Source organism: Equus przewalskii, chromosome 2, assembly GCF_037783145.1.
Source record: "Equus przewalskii isolate Varuska chromosome 2, EquPr2, whole genome shotgun sequence".
NCBI lineage: Eukaryota > Metazoa > Chordata > Mammalia > Perissodactyla > Equidae > Equus > Equus przewalskii.
The window spans coordinates 36,545,079-36,572,238 of record NC_091832.1 but is presented as its reverse complement, the minus strand read 5'-3'; the positions used below and the strand labels follow the sequence as shown (position 1 = coordinate 36,572,238).

Genomic DNA, 27,160 nt, shown 5'->3' with positions numbered 1-27,160 from the left:
GTGGTTATTATTATTATGGTACCGAAATGCTCCCCAGAGGGACTTCGGGACCCATCTTGGACCCGGCTGCCTCCGACAGAGGTTCAGGCTGCACGACTCCAGGGGGTGCCCTTCACCCTGTACCCTTCTTGGATTTGGGTAGATAGTATCCCACTTCTCCAGCAGGTGGCGGCAAAGCATTTGAAGACGGGGCGCCTGGGTCTGTTTTCACCAGGGCGCTGGGGCCAGGCACCCCTGTGGACCCCGAGTGGGCTGTTCTCTGCCTGTGGGTTCTACCCACCCCCAGACCCCTTCATTCCTCACAGCCGGCCCAACTCCCCTCTACGCCGACCCCGGGCCCCCTTCCACAGCTTCTGAACAGCCCCCTAGTCTAAAATTCAGGTTGCTCCTCGTCACCCTGGCTTGAGGCTCTCTGTTGCCCCCACTGTCTTCAGAGTCGGGCCCATTCCTCTCAACAGCCCATAAGGCCCGGTCTGGCCTGGCTACCGCGTGGCTCTGGCCCCATCCCTCGCCATGTCCCCCTCGTGGTCCAGGCTCCAGTGACCTTAAAGATTGCGCTTTCCCTGTCCGTCGTGTTTCCTCTTTCCTCCAGGTCTGCTCTGGGGCTGTGCTCTGGGCCTGGGGCTCTTTTGCTTTTCTTTACCTGGCTCACTGCTCATCTCTGTCCAGGAAACACTCTCTGACCCCAGGCCAGGTGCTGCTGCTCCTTGGGGCTCGCAGAGCCCTAGCATGTCCCGGTCACAGCCCTTATCACCGACCTCACCTTGTAGTTTACCTGGTTACCTTCCCTGTCTCTCAGGGTCTGGGGTGCAGGTGGCCCTTGCTGCCCTGAGGTTGGCGAGGGCCTGCCCGGGCCCAGCCTCGGGGCTCACACGTGCCTGGGCCTGGCCCCCAGGAGGCGGCGTGGCGGGAGCTGGAGGTAGAGCGGGCCCAGCTGCAGAGTCAGCTGCAGCAGGAGCGGGAAGAGCTGCTGGCCCGGCTGGAGGCCGAGAAGGAAGAGCTGAGCGAGGAGATCGCGGCCCTGCAGCAGGAGCGGGACGAGGGCCTCCTCCTGGCCGAGAGCGAGAAGCAGCAGGTGTGTGAGCCGTGGCGAGGCCTCCGCCGCTGTCCCGGGGGCCCCTGTTCTGGCGCCAGTCCCCCTCAGCCACCCAGCAGCAAGGAGCCCGGAGTCCCTGCCTGGGCTTCAGTTTCCTCCCCTGCAGGATGGGGAACCCGAGGGGTGTTTGTGAAGCGTCGCTGAGACGCTGTTCAGTGAGCCGTGCCTGCCATGGTGGGACCGGGCTGAGCGGCCGCCACAGGTGTGACACCACGAGCATTGGTTCCAGGGAAGCTGACCCTCATTCTCCCATGCCTCCTCCCCCAGGCTGGGCACGGCAGCCCCACGCCTGTCTCCTGAGCCGCCCCCGCGCTGCCCACGTGTGTCAGCTGACCCACCTCCAAAAGAACTAACTCCTGACTTTCCCATAACGTAGTGGAAACAGGGCAGCCTGCGCCCATCGCTTCTCCTCGCCCGCTGTGTCACCCTGGGCGAGTCCCTTTACCTCTTTGAGGCTCAGTGTCGTCATCTGTAAGATGGGAGTAGCGAGGGGTCCTGCTTCAGGACTGCTGCAGCAGGTCGGGGAGATCGCTAAGTTGTGTTCTGGTCCAGAGGCGCTGTGACTGCGGTGGTGCCCTGTTCTGAGGCCACAGAGGGGTGAGGCCGCACCTCTGCCCCCGGTCCACCTGTGGTGACCCAGTCGAGGCACCAAGCCCCCATGGACGTGTTTCCCAGGACAGGGTAGGGGAAGGCCTGAGCATGCCCCCAAGACCAACCGAGCCCCCAAGCCCTTTGCTCCCTGCCTCTGCCCAGGCCCTGTCCCTGAAGGAGTCTGAGAAGACAGCGCTGTCAGAGAAGTTGATGGGTACCCAGCACAGCCTGGCCGCTGTCTCCCTGGAGATGGAGCGGCAGAAGCGAGATGCTCAGAGCCGGCAGGAGCAAGACCGGGTAGGACAGGCCGGGCAAGTGGGCCTCTGTCTGAGCCGGGAGGCACAAGCCTGCCTGGAGGAGCCCTCGTCTGAGGGGGAGGCATGGGTCTGCCCTGGGGAAGCCTCCAGGCTAGGGGGGGTCCCCATCTGAGGGAGGGGGAACACCTCTGCCCCGGTGCATCCTCTAGTCTAAGGGAGACCAGCCACGTGGTCAGCACTCATTAGGCCTCGAGGGATCAACCGAGGGTCTGGCAGGCCAGCCTGGGTGGCTGGGTTTGGGGCTGAAAGTGGGCAGTTCAGCTAGCCCAGTTGGGAGTGGCAGGGGGAGGGGGTACCGCAGGACCCTCTGAGGAGCCCTGTGTCCTAGAGCACCGTGAATGCCCTGACATCCGAGCTGCGGGACCTGCGGGCCCAGCTGGAGGAGGCCACCGCGGCCCACGCCCAGGAGGTGAAGAGGCTGCGAGAGCAGGCCCGCGACGTGGGCCGGCAGCGAGACTCCTGCCTGCGTGAGGTGAGCGTCCGCCCCGACCCTCTCCCTAGCGCGCACCCTGAGTGCCTCGAAGAGGGTCAGATTTCTCCCTGCATTTGAGGATAAATGAATGGCCAACTTGGAAAGGAGGCAGCAAGCATTTATTAAGTAGCTATTGTGTACATGTGGGACTCGGGGTGCTCAAGGAGGAGCTGGAGGGGTCCCTGCCCTCTTGATGTCATTCCAAGGACAATCCTGATTGATGGTCATTTCAGACCAAAATCCTGCCAATTCCAGCATGTGTTGCCCCAAATCCTAACTCCCATCTGCGATCTGAGTCACTGCAGAGGGACAGGGCGGGCGCCCCATGGCCAGGGATCCAGGTACGGGCCGGGTTCCGCCAAGGCCCGGCTTGGGTGGGGCCCAACCCTGTCCTGTGGGCACGCACTGACCTCACAGGCAGAAGAGCTTCGGACTCAGCTGCGCCTGCTGGAGGACGCCCGCGAGGGCCTGCGGCGGGAGCTGCTGGAGGCCCAGCGCAGGGTCCGCGAGGGCCAGGATGGGCGCGAGGCCCAGCGCCAGGAGGCGGGTGAGCTGCGGCGCAGCCTGAGCGAGGGTGCCAAGGAGCTCGAGGCCCTGCGGCGGTCCAACGAGGAGCTACGGGCCGCAGTGAAGAAGGCTGAGAGCGAGCGCGTCAGGTGGGGTGACGCGGGGGCACCAGCCCCAAGTCCTGCACCGAGTTCCATCCTTCGCCCTGAATCTTGTCCCTGGAACCTAATTTCACCCCCAAGGTCCTGGGGAAATCGCAGAGCTGGGGAGTCTCTGCCCTCGAACCACAGCCCAGCACTTGGGTTGCTTTAGGTGATTTTCCTGCCTGAGGGGAGGGGAGAGAGGGACCCAGAGTTGGGTCCGGACTCTGACTTGAGTTGCTGTCATCACCCTGGAGGCCAGAGCTTGCCTCCCACCAGGAGTCACTGGTCCGCCTCTCGCAGCCCCAGCCGAGGGCTCAGCTGAGGACGGGGCCACATGGGCCCGCGGCACTTGGCATCTCCAGGCCGTGAGCCAGCAAGCCTCATTCCAGGAATTCAGGAAGGGACTTCTGTGCAGAGTCGCACACTATACTCTTCCCCGGGCCTGGGGCTGCCTCTGACCTCTGCCCTCTGCCCCCTCCAGCCTGAAGCTTGCCAACGAGGACAAGGAGCAGAAGCTGGCGCTCCTCGAGGAGGCCCGGGCGGCCATGGGCAAGGAGGCCGGGGAGCTGCGGGCTGGGCTGCAGGAGGTGGAGCGCTCGCGGCTGGAGGCACGGAGGGAACTGCAGGAGCTGCGGCGGCAGGTACCCCCACGCGCCACCCTCCCTGGGCGCCTGCTGTGTGCACCCGAGCCAGCGCCTCTTTCTGGAGCCACGGTCCCTCGATGTAAGACCAAGGGCTTGAGCTGTTAGGCGCCTTCTTACCTAACCTTGCTATTGATGGCCTGGCTTTGAGGAGTCCTGGAACCCCCGAAACCGGGTGCAAGAATGCGTATGTGTGCGTGTGTGCGTTTACATCTGTGTACGTACTCGTTCACATTTCGCCAAGGAGAGGGTCCGGAGGTCTTGTCCAGTTCTCAAAGGAATCTGTGGACAAAGCGAGGTGCAGATCCCATATATTAGGTCAGGAGCCGGCACACTTTTTTTGAAAAGCTCCCAACAGTAAATTTGTCCAGCTCATGGACCATCCAGTCTCAGTCGCCACTTCTCACGTCTGCCATCGGGATGGGGACGAGTCCTAGACAGTCTGGACTGCAGTGGCGTGTGTTCCCTGAAAACTTTGTGTATGGACATTATTTGAATTTTATATAATTTCATGTGTCCAAAATAGTGTTCTTCTTTCCTCTTTTTTTTTAATTAATTAAATTTTTTTTTTTTTGAGGAAGATTAGCCCTGAGCTAACCACCACCAATCCTCCTCTTTTTGCTGAGGAAGCCTGGCCCTGAGCTAACATCCGTGCCCATCTTCCTCTACTTTATATGTGGGACGCCTGCCACAGCATGGCTTGCCAAGCGGTGCCATGTCTGCAGCCAGCGAACCCCGGGCCTCCAAATCGGAATGTGTGCACTTAACTGCTGCGCCACCGGGCTGGCCCCAGTGTTCTTTTGATTTTCTTTGAACCACTTGAAAATGAACCAGTTTCAACTCTTTATAAATGTGAAAACCATCCTCCGCTCAAGGCCTCGCAGAAGCAGGTGACGAGTGGGATTTGCCCGGTGGTTCGCTGACCCCTGAGCTAGGTGCTCTCCGAGTTCATCAACAACAGCAAGCATTTAACGAGCGCCTGCTGTATACTGCACACTGCCCTGGATGTGTGCGCTCAGCCTTTCCCACTAGAAGACCCGCAGGATGGGAAGCCGCCCCGTTTGGAGCCTGCGCTCTGCTTTACCCAGAGACCTCACAACCTGAGGAACGGATCCTCACATCTCCCACCACGGCCCCTCCACCCCAGCCCTGTCCTGTGGCCTGAAGTCCTGGGAAACCACAGGATCCCTGCAAGGAGCTCACACTTGTGTGCCAGGCTCTTGCTCGGGGCTTTTCAGGCAGCAGCATGATCTCATGTGCCCCTCGCTATGGCTGTGGGGTGCGTTGGCCTGACCCCCCCCTCCCCCCGGCTCCTATGGGGAAAGAGAGGCTTGGAATACATCTTTACTTTTGACTTGTCTGGGGTCAAATCCCAGTCTGCTGCTTGTGGGCTGTGTGACTTTGGGCAAGTCACTTCACCTCTCTGAGCTCCAGTTTTCTCTTCTGTTAAACAGGGATAATGCTAGTACCTACCCTGTATAGAGGTGTGTGAAGATTAATGAGTTAATATATGTGGCTGAAGTGCTTAGAACCGGGCTGGGTGCATGGGAAACACTCCATAAAAGGTAGGCATCAGGGGCCAGCCCGATGGCTCAGTGGTTAAGTTTGCGCACTCCACTTTGGCTGCCCAGGTTTGCTGGTTCGGATCCCAGGGGCAGACCTATGCACCACTTGTCAAGCCCATGCTGTGGCAGGTGTCCCACATATAAAGTGGAGGAAGATGGGCACGATGTTAGCTCAGGACCAGCCTTCCTCAGCAAAAAAGAGGAGGATTGGTGGATGTGAGCTCAGGGCTAATCTTTCTCATCAAAAAAAAAAAAAAAAAAAGGTAGGCATCATTGTAGAGGTGAAAGGTGACCCAGGGAGCTGTGGTTGCTGCCCTGCAGAACTCCTTGGGCTTTAACACTCCTTCCCCCGGCTCCCCGTCGTAGGTAGTGGGAATTAGGTGGTAAACTGAGGTCATTGGTGCCCAGGTACCTGGCATGGCTTGAACTGGGTGGAGTTATCTGGGGCTGGCTCCCAGGGGATTTGAGGTGGCGTTTGATGTATGCGTCTCTAGAGCAGGGGGTCCTGAGTGCCCCTGTGCCAGGCCTGGGTTGGGCGGGGTATCTGGGCAGAGCTGGACAGGCTGCTGTCGGAGCCTGCAGGCACTCACCAACACCCTGGGCTATGGGGGCTGTGGGTGCTGAGAATGGTCCTAGGTCCTACCTCTGTCTGCCCTCTCTCCCAGATGAAGATGCTGGATAGTGAGAATGCCAGGCTGGGCCGGGAGCTGGCGGAGCTACAGGGTCGCCTGGTGCTGGGCGAGCGGGCAGAGAAGGAGGGCCGACGGGAGGCCCTGGGCCTCCGACAGAAGCTGCTGAAGGGCGAGGCCAGCCTGGAGGCCGTGCGGCAGGAGGTAACTAGTGGGTGGGTGGGCTGCCTGGAGTGGAAGGGTCCCAGGAGGCAGTCAGGCTGCCCTGTGCCTTCTCCAGCGGGACCAGGTCGGGAGTCCACTGCTGGAGTCATTCTGAGAGACCCCTCCCTAGGACTTGTCCCTGTCCCTGACTCCTTGAGATTCTTCCGCAGGTATAATAGTAAAAACAACAACTGCACGAACTGGGCAGCAGGGGGGAGCTCTGTAGACGTAATCTCGTTTGGTTCTCCTGCAGCCTCATGAGCTACCCAGTTAGCCCCATTTTCCAGAGACGACCAGACGCTCATGCTCAGAGAGGTCAAGGGATCTACCCAGGGTCACACAGACACCGAGGTCTGTCAGACTCCAAAGCCTGCATTCTTCCCAGTCTGCCTTTTCTGGCTGTTTCACTGCAGTGAATCTACTGGGTGACCTTGAGTAAGTCACTTACCCTCTCTGTGCTTCAGAGCACTTATGCAATAGGAGCTAGCACAGCGAGGGGTGTACACAGGCCTCTGGCATAGGCCTTGGCATCCAGGTGGTGCTCCGTAGATGGTTTCCAGTGAAACTGATAACCGTGAGAGGCTGACTCATTCTCTAAACCAGAGGGACGTGTGTGCGTGAGATCGTGCGCTCCATCAGGAAGTCCTTTAGTATGTGCCCCCATTGTGTGATTTACTGATAAATTGTGTGTCCTGAGAGGCAGCGTGGCCTAGTGGTTAAGAGAACAGCCTGTGGAATCAGAGTGCCTGGCTTTGAATCTTAGCTCTCAGCTCACTAGCTGTGTGGCCTTGGGCAAGTTATGTAAATACTCTGTGCCTCGGTTGCCTCGTTTGTAAAGCAGAGATGATTCATAGTGGTACTTAGAGCTGATTTTTGGAGAAGTTAACTTAGTGCCTGGCACTGGTAAGTCCTATCTATGTAAGTGTTAGCTGTTTATTACTCATAAACTGTGTACATTACAGGGCATATACACAAAAGGGAGAGAGAAACAAATTCTAAAGGTTTCCTCCCACACCCCGTGGACGTTCCTCTCCTGCTTGGGTGGAGACCACTAAAGGAACACACCACTTTTGGGCGGGTGGGCTCCAGGCTGGGCCTGGGAGGTGGGGCGTCGGGTTAGGGGGCGGCCCCGCTGACCTCCACCTCCCGGCTTCGTCCCCACCCCAGGTCCTGGGAGCCCAGCGGAAGCTGCAGGAGCAAGAGGGCGAGTTCCGGGCCCGCGAGCGAAGCCTGCTGGGCTCCCTGGAGGAGGCGCGCGGCGCCGAGAAGCAGCAGCTGGACCACGCCCGCGGGCTGGAGCTGAAGCTGGAGGCGGCGCGGGCCGAGGCCGCGGAGCTGGGGCTGCGGCTGAGCGCGGCCGAGGGCCGAGCGCAAGGGCTGGAGGCCGAGCTGGCCCGCGTGGAGGCGCAGCGGCGCGCGGCCGAGGCCCAGCTGGGCGGCCTGCGCTCGGCCCTGCGCCGGGGCCTGGGCCTCGGCCGCGCGCCCAGCCCCGCCCCGCGGCCCGCGCCCGGCTCCCCGGCCCGCAGCGTGCCCGCCGGAGGTGAGCGCAGCGCCGAGGCCCCGCCCCTCCTTGGATGACCGGCTTCGAACCACGCCCCCTCGGCGAGTCCCCGCCCCCTGGGCCACGTCCGCACGTGCTGGCCACGCCTCCTGGACCGGTCTTGCCCCGCCCCCTCACCGAGGCTCCTCCCTTTGGCTGATCCGTGCGCTCCCTAGATCGCTTCTTTGAAAAGGGGTGAAGGGGGTCGCTTCCTAATGCCCTTAGCTCCTCCGAGTCTTTGAGTCTCCGTCCTCTTTAAAAGGCCCCTGTCCTCTCTCCATCAGCACCCCATCCTCTTCATCCCAGGCCTGTGACCCTGGTATCTCCCCAGACATACACACCCAGCCAGCCCCCCCTTTCCAGGACCTCCTTCAGGAGAGATGCTCCCAGCCCACCTGCTCCCAAGGCCCAGTGGATGACGCTGGGAAAGTCAGCGCTGTGCTTCAGGGGGTGCCACGGGCTTTTAAGGGGCATCCTCTTGTCTCCGCCTGGCCGCGGTCTCCTCTTGATTCCTAGGGGCTAGACTAGAGCCTGTGGGATCTTAGAGCTGTGGGAAATTCGCTAGGGGATACCGAGTCACTGCCTCTTCAAATCCACAGATTTAGCCCCAGGATCTCATTCGCTCGTTCAGTAACTCAGTATTTATTAAGCACCTCCTATATGCCCCAAACAGTTTAAGCACTGGGGATGGAGCAGTAAACAAAAGTCAGGGGTATATGCTCTTGTATAGCTTATAGTCTGGGCAGGGAGCAGACAGTGTGTATAGCAATGAAATATAGAACGTGCTGGGTGGAAGTAAGTGCTGGTGGATAAGTAAGGACAAATAAGTCAAGGGACATCTCTGGTGGGTATGTAAAATGGTGCAGCCGCTGTGGAAAATAGTTTGGTGGTTCCTCAAAAAGCTAAAGTTAGAATTACCATATGAGCCAACAATTCCACCCCTAGGTATATACCCAAAAGAATTGAAAAGAGGACTCAAATATTAGTACACGCATGTTCACAGCAGCGTTGTTCACAACAGCCAGAAGGTGGAAGCAGCCTGGATGCCCACGGACAGATAATGGATAAACAAAATGTGGGGCATCCACACAATGGAATATTATTCAGCCCTAAAAAGGAATGACATTCTGGTACAGGCTACACCATGAACTTTGACGACATTCTGCTAAGTGAAATAAGTCAGTCACAAAAGGACACATGTACTATGATTCCACTTGTATGAAGTATGGAGAATAGGCAAATTCGTAGAGACGGAAAGAGATTATAGAGGTTACCAGGGGCTGTGGGGAGGGGAGAGTTGGGAGTTATTGCATAATTTAAGGTTACAGAGTTTCCTTTTGGGATTGTGTTAGTCCCCTAGGGCTGCCCTGACAGGTACCACAGACTGAGTGATAGAAAGAACAGAAACTTAGGTCTCCCATTCCGGAGGCCAGAAGACCGAGGAAAGGTGTCGGTAGGGCCAGGCTCCATCTGAAGGTGCTGGGAGGAGTGTGTTCCAGCCTCTCTCCCAGTGTCTGGTGCTTCCTTGGCTTGTGGCAGCATCACTCCATCTTCGCATGGGGTTCTCCTTGAGTGTGGGTCCAAATTTCCCCTTTTTATAAGGATGTCAATCACATTGGATTAGGGCCCACCCTCCTCCAGTATGAGCTCATCTTAACTAATGACATCTGCGAGGACCCTATTTCCAAATAAGGTCATGTTCTGAGGTGCCTGCTGTTAGGACTTCTATGTATGAATTTTTTTTCTGAGGAAGATTAACTCTAAGCTAATATCCGCTGCTGATCTTCCTCTTTTTGCTGAGGAAGATTGGCCCTGAGCTAACATCTGTGCCCATCTTCCTCTATTTTGTATGTGGGACACTGCCACAGCATGGCTTGATAAGTGGTGTGTAGGTCTGTGCCTGGGATCCAAACCAGTGAACCCTGGTCCGCCGAAGTGGAGAGCGTGAACTTAACCGCTATGCCACCAGGCAGGCCCCATACATATGAACTTTGAGGAGACACAATTCAACCCATGATAGCAGTGATGGAAGAGATTTGGAAACAGATAGTGGTGACATTTGCATAACAGTGTGACTATAATTAATGCCACTAACTTGTACAGTTAAAGGTGGTGAGAAAGACATATTTTATGTTGTATATATTTTATCATCATATATTTTTTAAAGATAAGGCAAGGGCGGGGGCTGGGGTGTTTGTGTGGAGACAGAGAGCCTCACCGAGCAGGTGGGGGGTAATGGAGGAGAGGCTGAGGACCGTGGAAAGGTGGAGGTGCCTGAGTGGAGGTACCTCTGTCCTGGGAGCAGCAAGGGCGACAGAGCAGCGGAGCGGAGCAAGCAGGGTGGAGAGGAGAGGAGGTGGGGACGTGGGACAGAAGACCTGCCCACGTAGTCCTTGCAGGCCACTACTCTGAGGGGATGGAGGCCCCGCGGGCGGTGGGTGGACGACCCGCTCTGGGTCCTGTGGGTGCTGGCGGAGCTTTTGGGCTGGCTTGGCAGAGGCAGGAGGATGCGCTCAGGCTGGGCCCCCTCCTGCAGTTCCGACCTTGACCTCCAGGTGGCGCCCTGTCTCTGTCCGCCCTGCCCCTTCCCCCATCTTCGTTGCCCATCATCTCCCAAGCAGGGTTCGAAGTTGTCTGCTGGGACGTCGGGCTACCTGGGTTCAAATCCTGGCTCTGGATCTTCCCAGCTTTAGACCAAGCAAATCAGTTAACTGCTTTGAGCCTGTCCAGCCTGGGAAGGGGGCAGATTGGTCCTTAGCCCTCAGGGAATTGTGAGGATGAAGTGGGGTGATATATGGAGAGCATTGGCCCCGTGCCTGGCACATAGTAAGCACACAGGACAGGGGACGTTGAGGCGATGGAGTGTCCGCCCTTGGGCTGGGCCCTGGGGACGCAGCCTGCATGGCACTTGTGGTCTGGGCGGGGAGGCAGACATGGGCACCCCATGAGGGTGAGCTGAGCTCCCCCAACCCACTGTGGGGTCAGGGAGCCCTCTGAGGAGTGATCCTTTACATCTGGGCCTAAAGGAATGGGCCAAAGAACAGCCATCGGGAGAGAAGGGAACAGCATGTACGAAGGTCCTAGTGCTGGCAGAGGGAATGTTCCAGACCTTGGGAGCTGAGGGTGATGTGGAGTGGCGAGCTTGTAAAGGGTGAGAAGGTGATGCTGGGTGAGCAACAAGGCCTTTGAGTGATGGCAAGAAAGTTGGGCTTGATTCTGAGGGCCGTAGGGGGTCAAGCAAGAGGTTGAGAGGACCCCACTTGTGCTGTGGGAAGCTCATGTGGGCTGCTGGTTGTGGCAGGATGAGTGAGCTGTGTTAGGAGCCTGCGGGCGGCATCCAGGCAGGAGAGGCCAGAGGCTCCTGTATCCATGAGCACATCTCCTCCTCTAGGAAGCGGGGAAGGGCTCAGAAGCCAGAGCCCCTTGGAACGCAGCCCTGGGGCCGAGCCACCATCCCCAGGACCTGCCACCTCACCGGCTTCACCAGACCTGGACCCAGAGGCAGTGCGAGGGGCCCTCCGGGAATTCCTGCAGGAGCTGCGGAGCGCCCAGAGAGAACGGGTAAGGCTGGGTGGGAGTGCTGGATAGGGAAGCGGTGGCCCAGGGCCCTGTGAGGGGCTGCAGGGTGTCAGGCATTTTCCCTCCCCCCCATGTCGGGACTGCAGGACGAGCTTCGAGTCCAGATGAGTGCCCTGAGTCGTCAGCTGGCTGAATTGGAGGCCCAGAGGGACAACGCCACCTCACGGGCAAGGCAGCTGCAGAAGGCTGTGGCCGAGAGTGAGGAAGGTGAGTCTGACCCCTGGGTCCTTGCTTTACTCTCTTGTGCTCTCAGCAGCTGAGGTGGGCGGCTATAGGATGGCCCTGAGCAGCTCCTGCATCCCTGCCCTGGCCACCGTGACCTGAGTTGGGGGCTGGCTCCCTTGGGGAGCCCTCCCTGGTCAGCCCCACCCCATGTCCAGACCTGCAGACCTGCAAGGGCTCAGAGAGGCAGGCCCTGTCAGGGGTGGAGGGCAGGCTGGGCAGTTTGCGGCGTGTTTCAGGTCTTGGGCTGTGCCTGGCCCGGCCTGATGGGGCTGGGTCGGGACCGCAGCCCGGCGCAGTGTGGATGGCCAGCTGAGCGGGGCCCAGGCAGAGTTGGCGCTGCAGGAGGAGAGCGTGCGGCGCAGCGAGCGGGAGCGCCGGGCCGCACTGGACCAGGTGGCCACCCTGGAGAGGAGCCTGCAGGCCACCGAGAGTGAGCTCCGGGCCAGTCAGGTAGGCAGGAGCTGAGGGCCAGCAGGGGCGAGGGAAGAGTCTGTGTGCCTGAATGGAGGTCTGTGAGTCCTACTGTGTGCATCGCTGTTTCTGTCTGCCTGGGTTTCTCAGCACCCACAGAAGTGACCAGCCTGTGATGCTTTCTCCAAAAGCGTGTTCAGATTCCATCCTCTTGCTCCTCGTTGAGGTCACTAGGCTGTAGAAGAAAGAGCATGGGCTTGGGAGCCTGACAGACCTGGGTTCCAGTCCTGGTTCTGCTGCTTATCAGCCTGCCTGGTTCTCATCTTCCTCATCTGTTGAAAGGGAGGCCCGATAATTGTCTCCCAGGTGCACATATGCGCTTAATATGGAGGTGATGCTCTGGGACGTCTGTTTCCTTCGTCTCTGCAGAGCCACAAGGTGGTATTCTGGGGTTTTGTTTCAGGGTCATCTGTGTGTGTGTGTCTGTCTGGGGCAGGAGGCGCAGGCTCTGGTGGTGACAGTCCAGGCTGCCGAAGCCTTAAGCCCTTCTCTGAGGTCCCCTCCCTCCCTCTCGCCTTCCCTCCCCTGACCCTCCATCACTGCCCCCACAGCCCATCCCCTGCCTCTGGCTCCAGGCCGAGCTTGAGCTGGATTGTTGTGTCTGCGGCTCCAGCTCTGGCCTTGAGCCCAGCCACAGGGGCCGCGGGAGGAGGCCAGGAACAAAGCTGGGCAGGAGCCAGAGCAGGGCTGCCGGGCCCAGACATGGCAGAGTTGGGGCTCTGAGCAGGCAGGCGAGGGGCCTGGTCCAGGGGGTGTTGTAAAAACGCCCGCTTGACCCGCCCTGTCTCCAGGAGGGTAGCAGGAGTGGAAGGACCCCAGTCTGTCTTCCTGTCCTCTCCCCACTCTCCAAGCCTCCTTCACTGTCTGACCCTGTGTGCGGGCCAGAGAAGCATCGTCCCCTAATGCCCTGTAGGGCTCAGGGCTCCTGCCCAACTCAGCTCAGGTCACACATGCAGCTTCTGGGCCTGCATCTGGAGTGACAGAGCAGAGGAAGCCCTGGAACCTGCATTTTTACAGCCCCCTCCCCTCCCCCGGGCTCTATGAACACCGGGTACCCCTGGACCAGTGCAGTCTCCCCACTGTACGGATGTGGAACAGGGCCAGGGAGCAGGATGGACGATCCTGGATCACACAGCCTGCTAGACTCAGTTAGAAGTGGAGAGTGCTCTGGCAGCCTCAGGCCACCCCATCCTGGGAACATGGGGAGACTGAGCCCCCAAGAGGGTCATGGCCGGCCCCAGGTCACACAGCGAGTGGTTGGACCAGCCACTTTGAGGCTGCCTCCCCACTTTCTCCTAAGAGTCCTGAGGGATGTGGGAGGTGTGGGGTGGGCTGGACAGCTGGGGCCTGAGCCCTCCCCCGTGCACAGGAGAAGGTCAGCAAGATGAAGGCCAACGAGGTGAAGCTGGAGAGCGACAAGCGGCGCCTGAAGGAGGTGCTGGACGCCTCCGAGAGCCGCACCGTCAAACTCGAGCTGCAGCGGCGCTCACTCGAGGGAGAGCTGCAGCGCAGCCGCCTGGGCCTGAGTGACCGTGAGGCCCAGGCCCAGGCCCTCCAGGACCGGGTGGACTCCCTGCAGAGACAGGTGAGTCCCCTCCCCCACTTGCAGGCTGCTCATCTTCACGCCTGGCACCAGGTGCTTTCTGGGGACTATGTAATCCTCCCAGCAACCCTGTGAAGCACGTATTTTCATCATCCCCATTTCATGGATGGACAGAAGGAGTTTCAGAGAGGTGATGTCATCACCCAAGATCACACAGCAAATAAGAGGCAGGGCCAAAATTGGAATTTAGGAATGTTTGACAACAGAATCTGCACTCATAGGAAGCATGTGGGACAAGTAAGAGACGTAGATTTCACTCTTTTCCCTTTTTGCCTTAGCTGCCAGGAAGCTCAGCTCTAACTGGAATGTTCAGTAACTCTGCTAGCCCTGCATGGTCACCCACCAAAGTCAAGAACACAGAAAATTTCAGGGTTATGGTGGTCATTCTTTCTCTATAGCAGGAAGGAGAGGGGAATAACAGGGAGGAGACCACGGGGTCTGAGACAACCAGGTTGCTGGCACTCCGGGTGGGGGTAGTTAATCAGCAGTGGGACGGGGCCTAGGTTGCAGTAGGCTGAGCCATTGGGAGCACATGGGAACAATGAGTATCGTAATGAAGGCCTAGAGAGATGTGGGGGGCTTGGCTTGGCTTGGCCCGGCCCTCCCTGCTGAAGGCCACAGCGAGAGCAGAGCCACTTGACCATCCTGTCTGTCCTCCCGCCAGGTGGCAGACAGTGAGGTGAAGGCAGGGACTCTGCAGCTGACAGTGGATCGGCTGAACGGGGCCCTGGCCAAGGTGGAGGAGAGTGAGGGGGCCCTGCGGGACAAGGTGCAGGGCCTGACAGAGGCGCTGGCCCAGAACAGCGCCAGCCTCGCCAGCGCCCAAGACAAGAACCTGCACCTGCAGAAGGCCCTGACCGCCTGCGAACATGACCGCCAAGTGCTCCAGGTATGGGGCCTCCAGGCTCTGCTGGAGGTGGACCCGGGGAGAGAGTTAGCCAATAAGGGCAGCCTTGGAGGGGCCCCGGTAGAGAGCCAGCCAATGGGCAGTCATATGGGAACTCTAAGGAGCCAATCAGTGAGAGCCAGCTCTGAGGGAGGGGTGGGCCCCATAAGAGAACACGCCCATTAGTACAGGCTTGGAGGGACCCAGGTGCAGGGTTAATGGGAGAGTTGGGGTCTGAGGGGTCCCCACCTGTGCTGGTCAGTGGCCAGGCTGTGGGCCAGGCCTGCTGTCTGGCTCACCCTCTGGGTGAGAGGACCACGTGTCTTATGGGCTGTGAACCTGGCCCAGAGATGCAGAGTAGAGGGGAGCCCTTTGCCTCAGGGCCCCCAGTGGCCTGGCACCATCAGCGCCTGTCCCCCAGGAACGGCTGGAGGCCGCTCGGCAGGCGTTATCCGAGGCGCGGAAGCAGAGCAGCTCCCTGGGCGAGCAGGTGCAGACGATGCGGGGCGAGCTGGCGGACGTGGAGCTGCAGCGGGCGGAGGCCGAGGGTCGGCTGCAGCAGCTACAGGAGGTGAGGGCAAGGGAGGGCCCCTTCCGTCCCCAGGACTCTGAGGCCCTCGGGATGGGGTGGGGACCTTCCCACTTGTCTGAACTTTATCCCAAACCAAAGCCCAGCCTCCCATGAGGAGGAACCCACAAGACCAGAAACGAAGCATGGTTCATTCAGTCCATATCCCCATTGTACAGATTGAGAAACTGAGGCCCAGAGAGGAGAACTGGCTGGCCTCAGGTGACGGTTCCCTGATGTAGGCCTTATAATCGCCCTGCTGAGTGAGTGGGCACAGCAGGCTGGCATCACCATCCCCAGGCTTCAGATGCACACACTGAGCCCAGAGGGATGAGGGGCCTGCTGGTTTCTGTTACAGGTGCTGCGACAACGGGAAGAGGGAGAGGCCATGGCCCTGCACACGGTCCAGAAACTGCAGGATGAGCGGCGGCTGCTGCAGGAGCGCCTGGGCAGCCTGCAGCGAGCCCTGGCTCAGCTGGAGGCCGAGAAGCGGGAGGCGGAACGGTCAGCCCTGCGGCTAGAGAAGGACCGAGTGGCCCTCAAAAAGACGTTGGACAAGGTGGGCTGTGCTCCCCTCACTTCCCCTGGGTCCCAGCCATGGTCGGTCCCGGCTACATGTCCCTAGGATCTGCGGGCCTCAGGTCCCACCTGACCCCTGGTCCTGCTGCCTCTAACCTAACACACCCCTCAGCACCCTTTCCCCTCCCCGGGCACCCTGATGCCCTCCCGCTCTCCCCTCCCAGGTGGAGCGGGAGAAGCTTCGCAACCACGAGGACACAGTGCGGCTGAGTGCGGAGAAGGGGCGCCTGGACCGCACCCTCACGGGGGCCGAGCTGCAGCTGGCTGAGGCTCAGAGGCAGATCCAGCTGCTGGAGGTCCAGCCCCTGCCCACCCAGCCCTGGACCCAGCCCCACCTTGAGTGCCAGGCGGTCCCAGGAGTTGCTGATGGCTCAGCCAACCCAGGGCCCTCATCCCCCTCAACCCACGAGCCCAGAGCCGGGTCCCAGAGGGAGAGGCCCTTCCTAAAGTGGCGAGAAAGGAGATGCTGCAGGCTGGTTAGCACGTGGGCTGTGTGTCCATGCATGTTGTGGGCACGTAGAGGTGTGAGTGTGTGTGGGAGTGTTGTGCATGTAGCGTGAATCTTGTGTTCAGATGTGATGAGTCTAAGTGTCAGGAATATGTTATATGTGTGTGTCTTTGTGTACAGACGTCTTCACGTATGTAGGGGTATGTAGGAGTATCAGGCTTTTGCACGTATGCTCGCAAACACAGGTGAGTATGAGATGCTCGCTTCTGTGCCTCTGTATGTGGCTAGAGACCTAGGTTTGAATGTGTCTGTGCGGGTCTGTGCCTGACTGAGTGGGAGTCACTAGGTACCCCGACCCAGGATTCGAAGACCAGGAGGGCCAGGGGCATGGGGGACAAATAAAGATCTCTTCTGCATCCCCGGCCTGCACTGGCTTTGCCCCAAGCGGCCTTCAGACTCCTACCCTTGGGAGGTGCCTGACACCTCCTCCAACACATGCATGCACGTACCGCCCCCCACCCCACACACACACACAGGGCCAGACCCCTGACTAGCGGCCCCTCCTGCAGGCCCAGGTAGTGACACTGGAGCAGGACCAGAGCCCAGCCCAGCTGGAGGCGGATGAGCAGCAACAGCTGGAGCTGCAGCAGGAAGTGGAGCGCCTGCGCAGTGCCCAGGTGCAGACGGAGCGCACGCTGGAGGCGCGGGAGCGGGCCCACCGGCAGAGGGTGCGTGGGCTGGAGGAGCAGGTACTCAGGCCTGGAGGAGGGGGCGAGGGCTGGTCATGATCTCTTGGGTAGAAGCAGTCAGTGGCACCCATAACTGAAGTGGTGCACTGGATCTATGCTGGTATCAGCTGTGGCTGCACATGGGCTCAAGTGATGTCACTGGAACCCTGTCTCTGCCCTCTGTGCTCCTCTGGCACTGTGCCCAGGCAGGCCCTCTCCCTGGGCAGCACAGGTGGCCTCAGCAGCTCCAGCCTCAGTTTATCCTCACAACCGGTGATCCCCGGGGGAGAAGGGGCCTTTTCCCTGAGAGCCACAGCAGAAATCCCAGGGATGATCCTCATTGGCCAGCTTAGATCAGAGGCCCCGTCCTGACCATCCCTGACTCAATCCTTGTCTACAGGGCAAGGCTGCTCTGATAGGCCAGGCCTGGGTCACAGGTCCACCCTGGAGTCCGCTAGGGCCAGGCCTATCCAAGTGAGGAGAGTGGGGATGGGGTGACCCTGGAAGCGATGCTGAGCGTCCAGAGGACACCTGACTGCTACATGGAGCAAAATGGGAAGGGAAGGAAATACTCTGGCTCTTAACAAGACCAGTTTCTCTCCTGAAACAGGCAGCAGTGGGTCCCTTCTAGGGTCCCAGCTGTGGTCGCCCCCTTTCTCTGAAGTTGGGCTGGGGGCCTGGGCTGGCCCTACCTCTCTTTCTTCTCCAGGTGTCCACACTGAAGGGGCAGTTGCAGCAAGAGCTTCGAAGGAGCTCAGCATCCTTCTCTCCACCCTCCGGCCCCTCAGAGAAGTGAGCCCCTTCCCAGCTGGCATCCTGGAAAGCAGGCCCCAGGGGACCTCCTCTCCAGCACAGTCCACCAAGAGCCTGGGCCCGGGGGGGACCTCCAGAGGTCGGCTCGGGGTGAGGAGGAACCGGGGCAGCAGTGCCGAGGGGCCAGGACTCCAGCGCCAGGCCAGACCCACCAGGGGCTTCCCCGCATCATCGGAGCCGCCCGCCATCTGTGGGCCCCACCTCGGTCCAGCTGCCCTCCCCCGGGATGAGCCGAAGCCAGGGGTCCGGGAGACCCCTTGTTTCTGGCCAGCCCTGGAGCTGGGGCTCGTGGGAAAGAGGAGGAGTCCCCAGGCCTAGGGCAGGGGTCAGAGACCCAGTCCTCCCCTGGCTTCCCAGAGATCTCTCCGCCTTAGTTCAGAGTCCCTGTATTTTTATACCTTTTTACAATGTTAACTGTTCAGAACTGTTGTGGTTTTTGTAACAAGAAGACGCATTTTCTAAAAACAGTTTGTACAGACGCGTCCCTTTACTATCAGTGCGCCTCTTCCCCCTGGGAGATGGGAGGGAGACAGGAGGGGCCTGGGGCAGAAGGGTGGGTCCCCTAGCGAGGGGTGCACAGGGCGCCTTTAGAGAGGCCTGGGGAACTTACCAGCCTCACCAGCTGTCAGGCTGGGAGGCTGCAGCGTCCTGCGCCACCCACCCTGCTTAACGGATGAGGCAGCCTGCACAGTCACTTCTTTCCAGCCAAAGCTTTCTGGCCCCTCCTTGGGACAGTGACCAGCCTTCCAGGCACTGTCGACAAGGGCAGGCCTGGGAGCGAACGTGGGGTCTTGCCCCAGCTCCGCTGAGCGAGCCTGGACAAAGCTGCTGGGCCTCCCAGAGCCTCGGTTTGCTCATCTGTAAAATGGGGACCTGCCTCACAGGGTCCTTATGACAAGTTCACATGGCAGGTGCTTGATCCGTGTTTCCAAGGAGAAATTCTGCTCACTCCAACGGAGTCAGGTCTGCCCCAGCTCTGCCCTCTCTAGCTGTGGACCCTTGGGTGGGTGACCTGGTGCCTCTGGGCTTAGTTTCCCTGCCTTTAAGATGGGGATAGTGACTGCACCCCCCCCCACACACACACATAGGCCTGTTTGGAGGGGTAAACAGGACTGTGCGCTGAGCCCTCACACACAGCCCATCCCCCCACGCTCAGGGGGAAGTGTTATAATGGCTCGCCCTGTTTCTGCCCTCTGAGCTGCACCAGCCCCCACCCCCAAAACAGCCCTTGCTCTCAGATCGCACCTACCCTGACCCCCTGCCTCATTCCTATATGCACCCCTGTGCGTCCACACAGGCTGCCTCCCATCTTGGCTTGCACCCCTCTCATGATGGGGGACTCCTACCCTCACCAAGCAGCCCTGACAACAGGAAAGCCATCTCCCTGAACCTTCTATTTCCCAGGCAACCCCCTGTGAGACACCACCCCCCCCCCCCCCCACACACACACACGACACACACCCCGGGGCAGCTGCCATGGTCCACCTTTCTGGGCAGGTCAGAGCTGAAGCCGGTGGGGAAGGAGGCAGGGCCGGGACGGCAAAGGCGAGGCCACAGGTCCCCTGAACTGGCCCTTCCTCCCGAGGGGCCAGGCAGCCTGTCAGGACAGGTGGTGTTGGAGGCCCCTGGCCACCCTCTCTGTGCTCTTGACTAAGAAAGTGACTCTGAATCTTTTGTAAAAACTTGTTTTTAATTTTGTATAAAACAAAAGTGGTCTATGCCCGGGGGGCTGTAGGAAATCCAAGCAGACCAGCTGGGGTGAGGGGCATAGCCGACCTCGGGGACAGGGCAGGGACTGTCCTCAGAGGACTGAGAAGGCACGTCAGAGGCCCAGGTCCCACCGAGAGGCCTGGGATGCCCCCCACCCGGGGGCGAAGACTGGGCACTGGGGAGCCCCCATTGTGTCCCAGGGCTGGCCAGAGGCTGGGGGCAGGGCCTGAGACGACCCCCAGGGCCACAGTCCACTAACTTTTTACAGAATAAAAGGAATGTCGGGCTGGGGAGAAAAGCACCAGGTCAGGCAGGGCCGAGGGTCCTGGATCCGAGGGGGGCCCAGGGCTCGGGGTGCCAGCTTCACCCTAGCAGCCCCCACAGCTCCTAGCACAGGAGGCCGCCACAGATTGGCACAGGCCGCTGCTGGCCATCACGCCACATTTGGAGAACTTGTCCCGACACAGGTCAGCTGTTGTAGGGCCAGGAAGGAGCTGGGGTCAGGGTGGGGCTCGGTGATGGGAACTGCTACCCCCTCCCCACCCTGGTGACGGGGACGTTCTGAGGATGAAAAGCAGCTGGGAGGGGAGCTCGGATCCCTTGGGAGTGGCCCTGGCACCGAACACGTGTTCTAATAAATATCGGGGGGGGGTGGAGGGATAAGGAGTGGACGGGGGGCAAGGGGGCATGGGGACGGAGGCCTTCCCACCTCGGAGGAGCTCCTCATGGGCACAGACTGTGCGCACACAGATCTCCTTGTTGACGACGTACACCCGGCGGAGGCTGAGGGGACAGCGCCAGGGGAGGTGTCAGCCCCACCCTTGCCCACAAGCCCCACTGGGAGAGCCTGGACAGGGCCTGGCATTGGAGCCCAGAGCCCTGACCCCCAGCCTGGCCATCACCAGAGTTGAGCTCAACTTCAGGATTCACTGTCTTTCCCCAGACTCCCACCTCGGCTGGCTGGAGCCGTTCCCACCCCCGACCCCGGCTCCTGTGCCCCGCCCCCCACCCGCCCGGCCCCCACCCCCACCCCCACCCCCACCCCCCGCGCCCACCTGTAGAAGCAGACCTCGTTGAGACACTGTTTGCAAGGCTTGTGTATGGAGTAGAGGCGGGTGCACGGGTACTGCTCCTCGCGGCAGTCTGGTGACAGGTGGGATCAGTCCGGGGGGCTGCAGCTTGGGGCCACCTTGCCCACTGGAGACTGGCTCTCCGTTCCTAGGTAACCCTCTGGCCCAGCCCAGACACACACACATACACACAGTCCCCCCACATGCCCATCACACGCCACACAGCACTGCGGGACCTCCCGGGGCTGCCCGACTTTACACAATATATTTACACATACGAATTCACAACCACACTTAAAAGCATACAGTCAAACACACACAAGTTCAGATACAAATCCACGCACACGCACGCACAAGTCCACACCAACCTCACAGCAGGTCCGCACACCCTCACAGGGGCACACATGGACACACCGAGCTCAGGAGGTGAGCCAGGCTCCCTTCCACACAGTCTGCCTCTCAGGCTCCCGGCTGGGGCAGCACGGGCCCCGCTCAGCTGGCCTGGCTTCCTGTCCCCTCCTCGCCTCGCGTGCCATGAGCACCACCCAGTCCCACTGGCTGGCAGGAAGCCCCCAGCACGCTCCCTGCCCCTCCCCAGCGTCTGGGAGTAGAGGGCCCCTCCCGAGGCTGCAGCCAACTCAGCCTCCAGCCAGGCAGGAGGGCAGGGGAGGCTCCCCGAGCTGCCCAGGGGGCCCGGGAGTGGCCGGCCTAAAGCAGGGGCACGTCTGCAGGCCCCCTACCCCGCCACTTACCCCGGCAAGAGCAAGAGGCCTGGCCTTCTCTGGCCCACCAGCGCTGCACCCCACCCCACCCCACCCCAACTTCCGGGCTGTGCCTCAGTTTCTCCAGCTGTCAGGAAAGCTCTTACCAAGAGGCCCAGGCTCCGTGGGCTCCGTCTCTGCATTTCCTGGTTCTGGAGTTGGAGGAGGGGCGGGCAGAGGTCACTGAGAGGGGACCATTCAGGGCAGGGTGGGGTCACCTCTCCCAGCCCCCATACAGACCCCAGGGCTGACAGGAGCTGGTGGCCTACCTAAGGTGGGGGCTGGGATGACTTCCTGTTGGACTTGCTGCTGAGACTGGAACTGGAACTGCTCCTCGGGGGGCCGAGGAGTCACCTCTGCAACGGACGACAAGGGGTCTGCTGCCGCTCCCCGCCCCCAGCCGCCCACCCATCCTACCCTGCCCCTAGCCCTTTACCTTGATAATCATAGTAGTCCGGGTTGTCTGAAAGCAAAGATGAATGTGGAATGGGTGGGGATGAGGCTAGCCCCCAGCCCCAGGGGCAAAGGAGGTCCCAGCTGAGCCAGGGACCACCCCATGCAATTCCCATCGCTCTGCCCCACCTGGGCCCCGGCTGAGCCATGCACATCAGGGAGCCAGGCCTTGATGGTGTGGCAGGCCTGGGGGAGACCTGGGGGTGGGCTAGGCCCTTACCGATCTGGTCACTGTAGTGGGTGTACTGGACGTGGTCTGGGAACGGAGGCAGCGGGTCCAGGTCGTACTGGCCCTGAGCCAGCAGGCCTGCTATGGGGAGGCAGGGCTTGAGGGAGTGCCCCACAGAGAAGGCCAGCGGGGGCCCCGAGGCACTTCTCAGGAGGGCAGGTAGAGGTCCCAAAGACCCTAAGATGCTACAACCAGACTCTTAGGATCCAAACTCCTTCTTCGACCATAAAGGCCCTTATACTCCCTGGCCCTGTGTCACCTCTCTGACCTTATGTGCTCGTCTTCCTCATGCTGGCCTCCTAGCTATTCCTGGAGCTCAGTAAGCTCCAGCCTGCCCCAGGGCCTTTGCACTTGACCTTCTTTAGGCCTGTGATCCTGGTCAGCTCTCCTCCTTCAGGTCTCAATTGAAATTTCAGCTCTGCTCAGAGGCCCTCGCTGGCCCACCTCCCCTCTCCATCTCATCCTCCTCTGTTTGTTTCTTTTTTTTTTTTTTTTTAAAGATTTTTTTTTTTTCCTTTTTCTCCCCAAAGCCCCCCAGTACATAGTTGTATATTCTTCGTTGTGGGTCCTTCTAGTTGTGGCATGTGGGACACTGCCTCAGTGTGGTTTGATGAGCAGTGCCATGTCCGCGCCCAGGATTCGAACCAACGAAACACTGGGCCGCCTACAGCGGAGCGCGCGAACTTAACCACTCGGCCACGGGGCCAGCCCCTCTCCTGTTTGTTTCCATCACCCACAGCACTCAACATAATCGGACATTGATCACATCTGCTTGCTAATATTGGCCTCCCTTCCCTGGACTGGCAAGCACTACAGGGCAGGGATTTGTCTGCCTGGTTCATCGCCATGTCCCCAGGGCCTGGCCCAGTGCCTGGCACATAGCTGGAGCTCAAGAAATATCTGTTAAATGAATGAACGTTAGACTTGGCAGGGTTTTGTGATCCCCATTGATGACTGCTCATTTGACCAACAGAGAGACCCCTCCAAGGTCAAGATTGTATAGGATGGTTGGGGCTCAAATGGGTCTAGAACCCAGGCCCCCAGACTCCCTGCCTTGGGTGCCCCTCACTCCTGCACATCAGCTCCCAGGAGGGTCAGTAAGAGGAAAAGCATGGACTCCCGGGGCCTGGGCGTGTGCCCACTCTCCAGAATCCCGCCTGCCTGCTGTTGTGGAGGGCTGGGCTGAGGGTCTCAGACTTTGGGAGGGTGGCCAGTCCAGCCTGTGGTCCAGGAGGCAGGAGGCCCTGGGACCCTGGAAGCTGCGTTCTGGCCACAGGGCACGAGAAAGGCTCCCTGCCAGCTCCCTCCCCCCACAAAGCCCACGCCCACATAAGCAGAGCCCCCCAGCCCCGGGAGCCACTTACCAGGCAGGAATAGCAGGAAGAGGCAGGCAGCTCTCATGGCTACACAGTGAGGCGGGCTGGGCTGGCGTCAGAGGACAGCTGCAGGAAGAGGACAGGGCAAGCTACAGCGGGGCCCGCCGGCCCAGGACTGCAGAGGCCCTCTGCCCCCCGAATTCAGCCTGGGGAAGGAGGCACTCGGGACAGATGCCAGGCGTGTGGAGGGTGGGGAGTCTGATCGGGAAACTACTTTGAAGAATCATCTGTCTGAACACGAGGTGTTCAGGTCCCTAGGGACAAGGCCTCCAACCTGACTCTGGGGCTGACCTTGACAAACAGACAGACCCTACCCTGCCCTGCTCACTAAGGAGACATTTCTAATCCCCCACCTGCCCTGACCCTGCTCTCCTCGCCCACACCCAAGCCCACCCTCTGGCTCAGCACCTCCCCAGGTGTCTGATCATGCGAATACCTGACCCCAGGCCCATCCTGAGACCCTGGCCCTGCTCAGCCAACATCACGCCTGGACTCAGCAGTGTCTGCCAAACCCACCACCTGCTCCCAATTAGCCCCTGGGCCCTGAGCATTTTGCTCAGCAGGAAACCACATGCATGCGCGGCCCTAGGGGCCCCTAGGGCAGCCAGGCCTGGGCAGGGCTCCCACCCGCAGAAGATTCCTCTCCTGCCAGGCCGCCAGGCCTCCGGGCCTCCAAGACCTGGCTGTCTTCATCACAGACGCACGAGACTGAGACCTATTTGTCTGCGGCAGCAGGAAGCACTCAGGGTGGGGTCTGAGGAGGCTTTGCTGGATCCTAGAAAGGCAGGGCTGGAGGGGACCATGATGTCACCCAGCCCGGGGGTGCCGAATCCCCTGACATTGCGTGACAAATGTTGTGTGCGTAATTTTGGGGGGAAAGGGCAGTGGCCCATAGCTTTCACCAGGCTCTTGAAGTTCAAGAACTCCTGGTCGAGTCCGGCCTCCAGATTCGGCCACACAGTGGACTTGGCAGAGTCCACGGGTCCCCAAGTCCAGTCCCAGCTCAGTGGAGGGCAGCCTCAAGACTGTCAGCTTTCTGCTGGGAGGCCTGGGAGAGAGTCCACGGGCTCGTCCGTCCAGGATGAGGGCCCCTTCCCCGCCACAGCAAAGGGAGTTTTTCCAGACAGCTAACTGGAAACCGAACTTGGCCATGTCTCTCCCGGGGCATCCAGGGAGAGGGGAAGAGAGGAACAGAAACATGGGCATCTCTCCCTCCTTCCTCTCATTCCGGAGACTTCTGTGACCCCCTGCCCATCTCATACACTCAACATCTCACTCCCTTCCTTAAGCCCTCACCGCAGCTGGGTGAGGAAGCCCAGGTGGGAGGTGGGGGGGTGGGACTCAGAGGCAGGGGACATCTGAATACCCCCGCATACCCATTCTGAAAACCCTTGGCCTCCTCATGGGGGCGGGGGTCGACTTAAAGACTTGGAGCTCCTTCCTTGTGACTCCCTGCAAGGCCTCCTTATCCCCTCCTTGTCCCCCAGGCTGGTGGTAGCCAGGCTAGTTGAATCTGTCGCCACTCAGGAGGAGGCCCTAAGTTGGGGCCTAAGGAGCCTTAAGGGCGCCGGGGGCGGACGGGGGCACTTCCGTCTGCCCCCCCAAGTCTCTCCTAGGCATCCCTCCTAGGCGTCTCAGCCCCCTGCATGGAGTCATTTCCTCTCCCAGAAGATCTGGCATCCAAGCCCAAGCTTATTGGGGGTAGGGGCCCCCAGCGCAAGAGGTGGGGGGCACAGAGGAGAGTCCTGGTGGGAGTAAAGGACCCCTCCCAGGGGACCACATCTCGGAGCACTTCTGGACTGGACTTTCTGGGCGTGGGGGAGGCCAGGACCTGCCTAGGAGGCTGCCCCGGCCCTGGCCCTTTCCACAGCCGCAGACCCCCGCCCCGCTGCCTTCCTGGGGCCTGCTCGGAGCCCCCTGCCCCCACGCGCGCGGCTCTCTGAGACTCTGCCTGCTCAAGAGGCCGGCCTGGGGTCCGGCTGGAGGAAACCAGATGTTGCAGCCGCACAGCTGGGAACAATCAGCTACGGAAACTCGCTCGGCGCGCTCCCTCGCGCTCTCCCAGTCTCTGATCTCTCTTTGTCCCTCCAAGTCTCTGTCCCGGACGCTCCCGCTGGACGCCCCCGCCTCACCCGCCACATTCCAACCTCCCAGGGAGAACAAAAGCCGCCCCCATCCCCGACGCCCCCACCCCTGGCTCCCCCCAAACTCGGGGTCCCCTCCTTTCCCAACTCGCGCCCTCCCCTCAAAGCGACCCCAGACTTTCCAGTGCCCTCTCAGCATCTGCTCGGACGGCCCCGGGGTCAGGGTCCGGGTAGCCGCCCCCAAGATCCGGGACCCCCAGCACCTGGGGGCCCCCCGACGCCCCTGCCCACGCCCCGCGCCCCCCGAGCGCCCCCGCCGGGTCCAGCCGCCGGGCCCGCGCCTACCTGCCCGGGTCACTCCGCGCCGCTCCGAGTCCGCCCGCCGCAGCCGCCCCTCTGCCCGCTCCCAGCCCCCCTCCGGGCCCCCGACGGGCCGGCGCCCGCCCTCCAGCCCCGGCGCCGCTGGGTCCTAACGCGAGCGCCGCCGCGCCGCGCCCTCGGGGCTTCACGCTCGTCGGGGGAGGCCCTGCAGGGAGGAGGCGCCCGCCGGCCCGCGGTTCGGGGCGCTCCCTCCTCGTCTCCTCGGCACGCCCGGCGCGCGGTCGGCGAGGTGCGGGGGCGAGGGGGGCGTGCTACCCCGTATTAGAGAGGAGGAAACGAGGCTCAGGACGCGATTCACCCCGGCCGCTCAGCCAGAAGTCAGCCTTGCTCTCCCCTCTGGCTTCTCCCAGCTTCCAGGACCCCGTCCCCGCCCCGGGTTTCCTCCGGCCTCTCCGGCTGTGCCTTCTGGGTCTCCTTAGCCTGCTCTGGGCGGTGGAGGCTGCTTCCATCACCAGCATTTCTTTCGCCCACGGGCTGCAGGCTACTGGGCCTGGCCCCACCGGTGTCCCCAAGGCACATCAGATTCAACAAGGATCCAAATCCAAATTGACGACCTCCCGACCCGCCTCGGGGAGGGCCCCACCATCCTCCCCTGCCCTCAGCCCAGCACCCAGCCACTAATTGTGCCTCGCAGACATCTCTGGGTCTCTCCACTGCACCCCGCCCCCCTCCCCGCCGTGGTGTAAGCCGCCACCATCTCTTGCCTGGACTCCGTAATAATCTCCAATCTGCGCCTTCCCAAGCGGGCCCTGCCCTCCCCCCCACTTCAGCCTGGGGCCCCTTCCACTTCAAACCTTCCACTGGTTTCTTCGAGCACCTAAAATCAAGGCTAATCTCCCAGTGGCCTCCAAGAGCCCTTCCCTTCATCCTTCACCGTGGGCTGGCTCTGCTTCCAGCCACGTGGCCTTTTGGCAGTGTCTTATTAACCCCTTCCACTGCAACAAAGGCCACAGGGCCTTTGCTCAAGCTGTTTCTTCCTCCTGGAACACTGGTGGGGTCCACCTCCTTCAGGTTATAGATCAAACCCTTCCCTCCTCCGAGGAGCCTTTCCTTCCTCCCTGTTATAATCTTAAGCACCTTCTGCTCTGCTGCTCACGGCTGTCATGTTGTCCTGTGCCTGTGACCATTTGGATCCTGCCCCTGTCCCTGACGAGCCCATCAGCCACCTGAAGACAGGTATAAGGTCTGTTTTTGCTTATGCTTGGTTTTGGCTCCTTAGGCACAGTGCCAGGCTCAGAGCAGCTGTTGCGTAAACATTTGGGGAATGAATGAACGTACTCTCGATTCTCCTGGGAGAGACTGGCTGGGTGGCGGTGCAGGTCCCCGGCCTCTGGGGCAGTCCGTAGCCCTCCCTAGTCCCAGGAGTTTGATCCTGAGGCAGGGGGCTCAGGAGCAGGAGATGGGGATGCCTCTCAATTCAGGCCCTTGCCATCAGATCTCCTTGTCCCCAGTCATGCCCCCATGACTGTCCCTTAGACTCTGAATCCTATG

At 60.6% G+C, this 27,160-nt stretch overlaps 2 protein-coding genes across 21 annotated transcripts in view; one reads left to right on the top strand and one right to left on the bottom strand.

Moving 5' to 3' along the window:
* CROCC (ciliary rootlet coiled-coil, rootletin) overlaps window positions 1–18,072 on the top strand; it is a 52,480-nt gene extending 34,408 nt beyond the window's left edge. For 5 of the 9 annotated variants that reach the window (XM_070601513.1, XM_070601503.1, XM_070601536.1 and 2 more), the window contains 17 exons: window positions 896–1,075; window positions 1,850–1,984; window positions 2,333–2,476; window positions 2,894–3,132; window positions 3,608–3,767; window positions 5,998–6,165; window positions 7,333–7,705; window positions 11,097–11,266; window positions 11,371–11,491; window positions 11,796–11,959; window positions 13,350–13,565; window positions 14,248–14,472; window positions 14,891–15,040; window positions 15,396–15,596; window positions 15,781–16,092; window positions 16,634–16,813; window positions 17,502–18,072. In XM_070601513.1, the coding sequence (XP_070457614.1) occupies window positions 896–1,075; window positions 1,850–1,984; window positions 2,333–2,476; window positions 2,894–3,132; window positions 3,608–3,767; window positions 5,998–6,165; window positions 7,333–7,705; window positions 11,097–11,266; window positions 11,371–11,491; window positions 11,796–11,959; window positions 13,350–13,565; window positions 14,248–14,472; window positions 14,891–15,040; window positions 15,396–15,596; window positions 15,781–16,092; window positions 16,634–16,813; window positions 17,502–17,588 (3,225 nt within the window). In that variant the 3' untranslated portion in view covers window positions 17,589–18,072. The remainder of the gene's footprint in view (window positions 1–895; window positions 1,076–1,849; window positions 1,985–2,332; window positions 2,477–2,893; window positions 3,133–3,607; window positions 3,768–5,997; window positions 6,166–7,332; window positions 7,706–11,096; window positions 11,267–11,370; window positions 11,492–11,795; window positions 11,960–13,349; window positions 13,566–14,247; window positions 14,473–14,890; window positions 15,041–15,395; window positions 15,597–15,780; window positions 16,093–16,633; window positions 16,814–17,501) is intronic. The other 4 variants (XM_070601545.1, XM_070601555.1, XM_070601552.1 and 1 more) reach the window with 3 other exon arrangements.
* A 1,204-nt stretch (window positions 18,073–19,276) lies between these two features.
* On the bottom strand, window positions 19,277–26,585 carry MFAP2 (microfibril associated protein 2). Of its 12 annotated transcripts, none has more exons than XM_070601826.1 (9): window positions 26,464–26,585; window positions 23,193–23,270; window positions 21,820–21,909; window positions 21,583–21,609; window positions 21,416–21,502; window positions 21,254–21,298; window positions 20,371–20,458; window positions 20,025–20,098; window positions 19,277–19,787 (listed from the first exon to the last, which is right to left on the bottom strand). In XM_070601826.1, the coding sequence occupies exons 2-9, from the start codon at window positions 23,227–23,229 to the stop codon at window positions 19,684–19,686; spliced, it is 552 nt and encodes a 183-aa protein (XP_070457927.1). In that variant the 5' UTR covers window positions 23,230–23,270; window positions 26,464–26,585; the 3' UTR covers window positions 19,277–19,683. The 12 variants fall into 12 exon arrangements, with proteins under 12 accessions (XP_070457927.1, XP_070457971.1, XP_070457935.1 ...); XM_070601870.1 differs by having other exon boundaries at window positions 21,820–21,906; window positions 26,464–26,576; XM_070601834.1 differs by having other exon boundaries at window positions 26,374–26,551.
* Window positions 26,586–27,160: the final 575 nt, after the last annotated feature.

Coding starts and splice junctions, on each gene's coding strand:
- MFAP2 (XM_070601826.1), bottom strand. CDS start 23,229: ATGAGAGCTGCCTGCCTCTTCCTGCTATTCCTGCCTG. Junction 21,299..21,415: donor CATCCCAGCCCCCACCTTAG/GTAGGCCACCAG, acceptor CTCCAACTCCAG/AACCAGGAAATGCAGAGACG. Junction 20,459..21,253: donor CACGGAGCCTGGGCCTCTTG/GTAAGAGCTTTC, acceptor ACCTGTCACCAG/ACTGCCGCGAGGAGCAGTAC.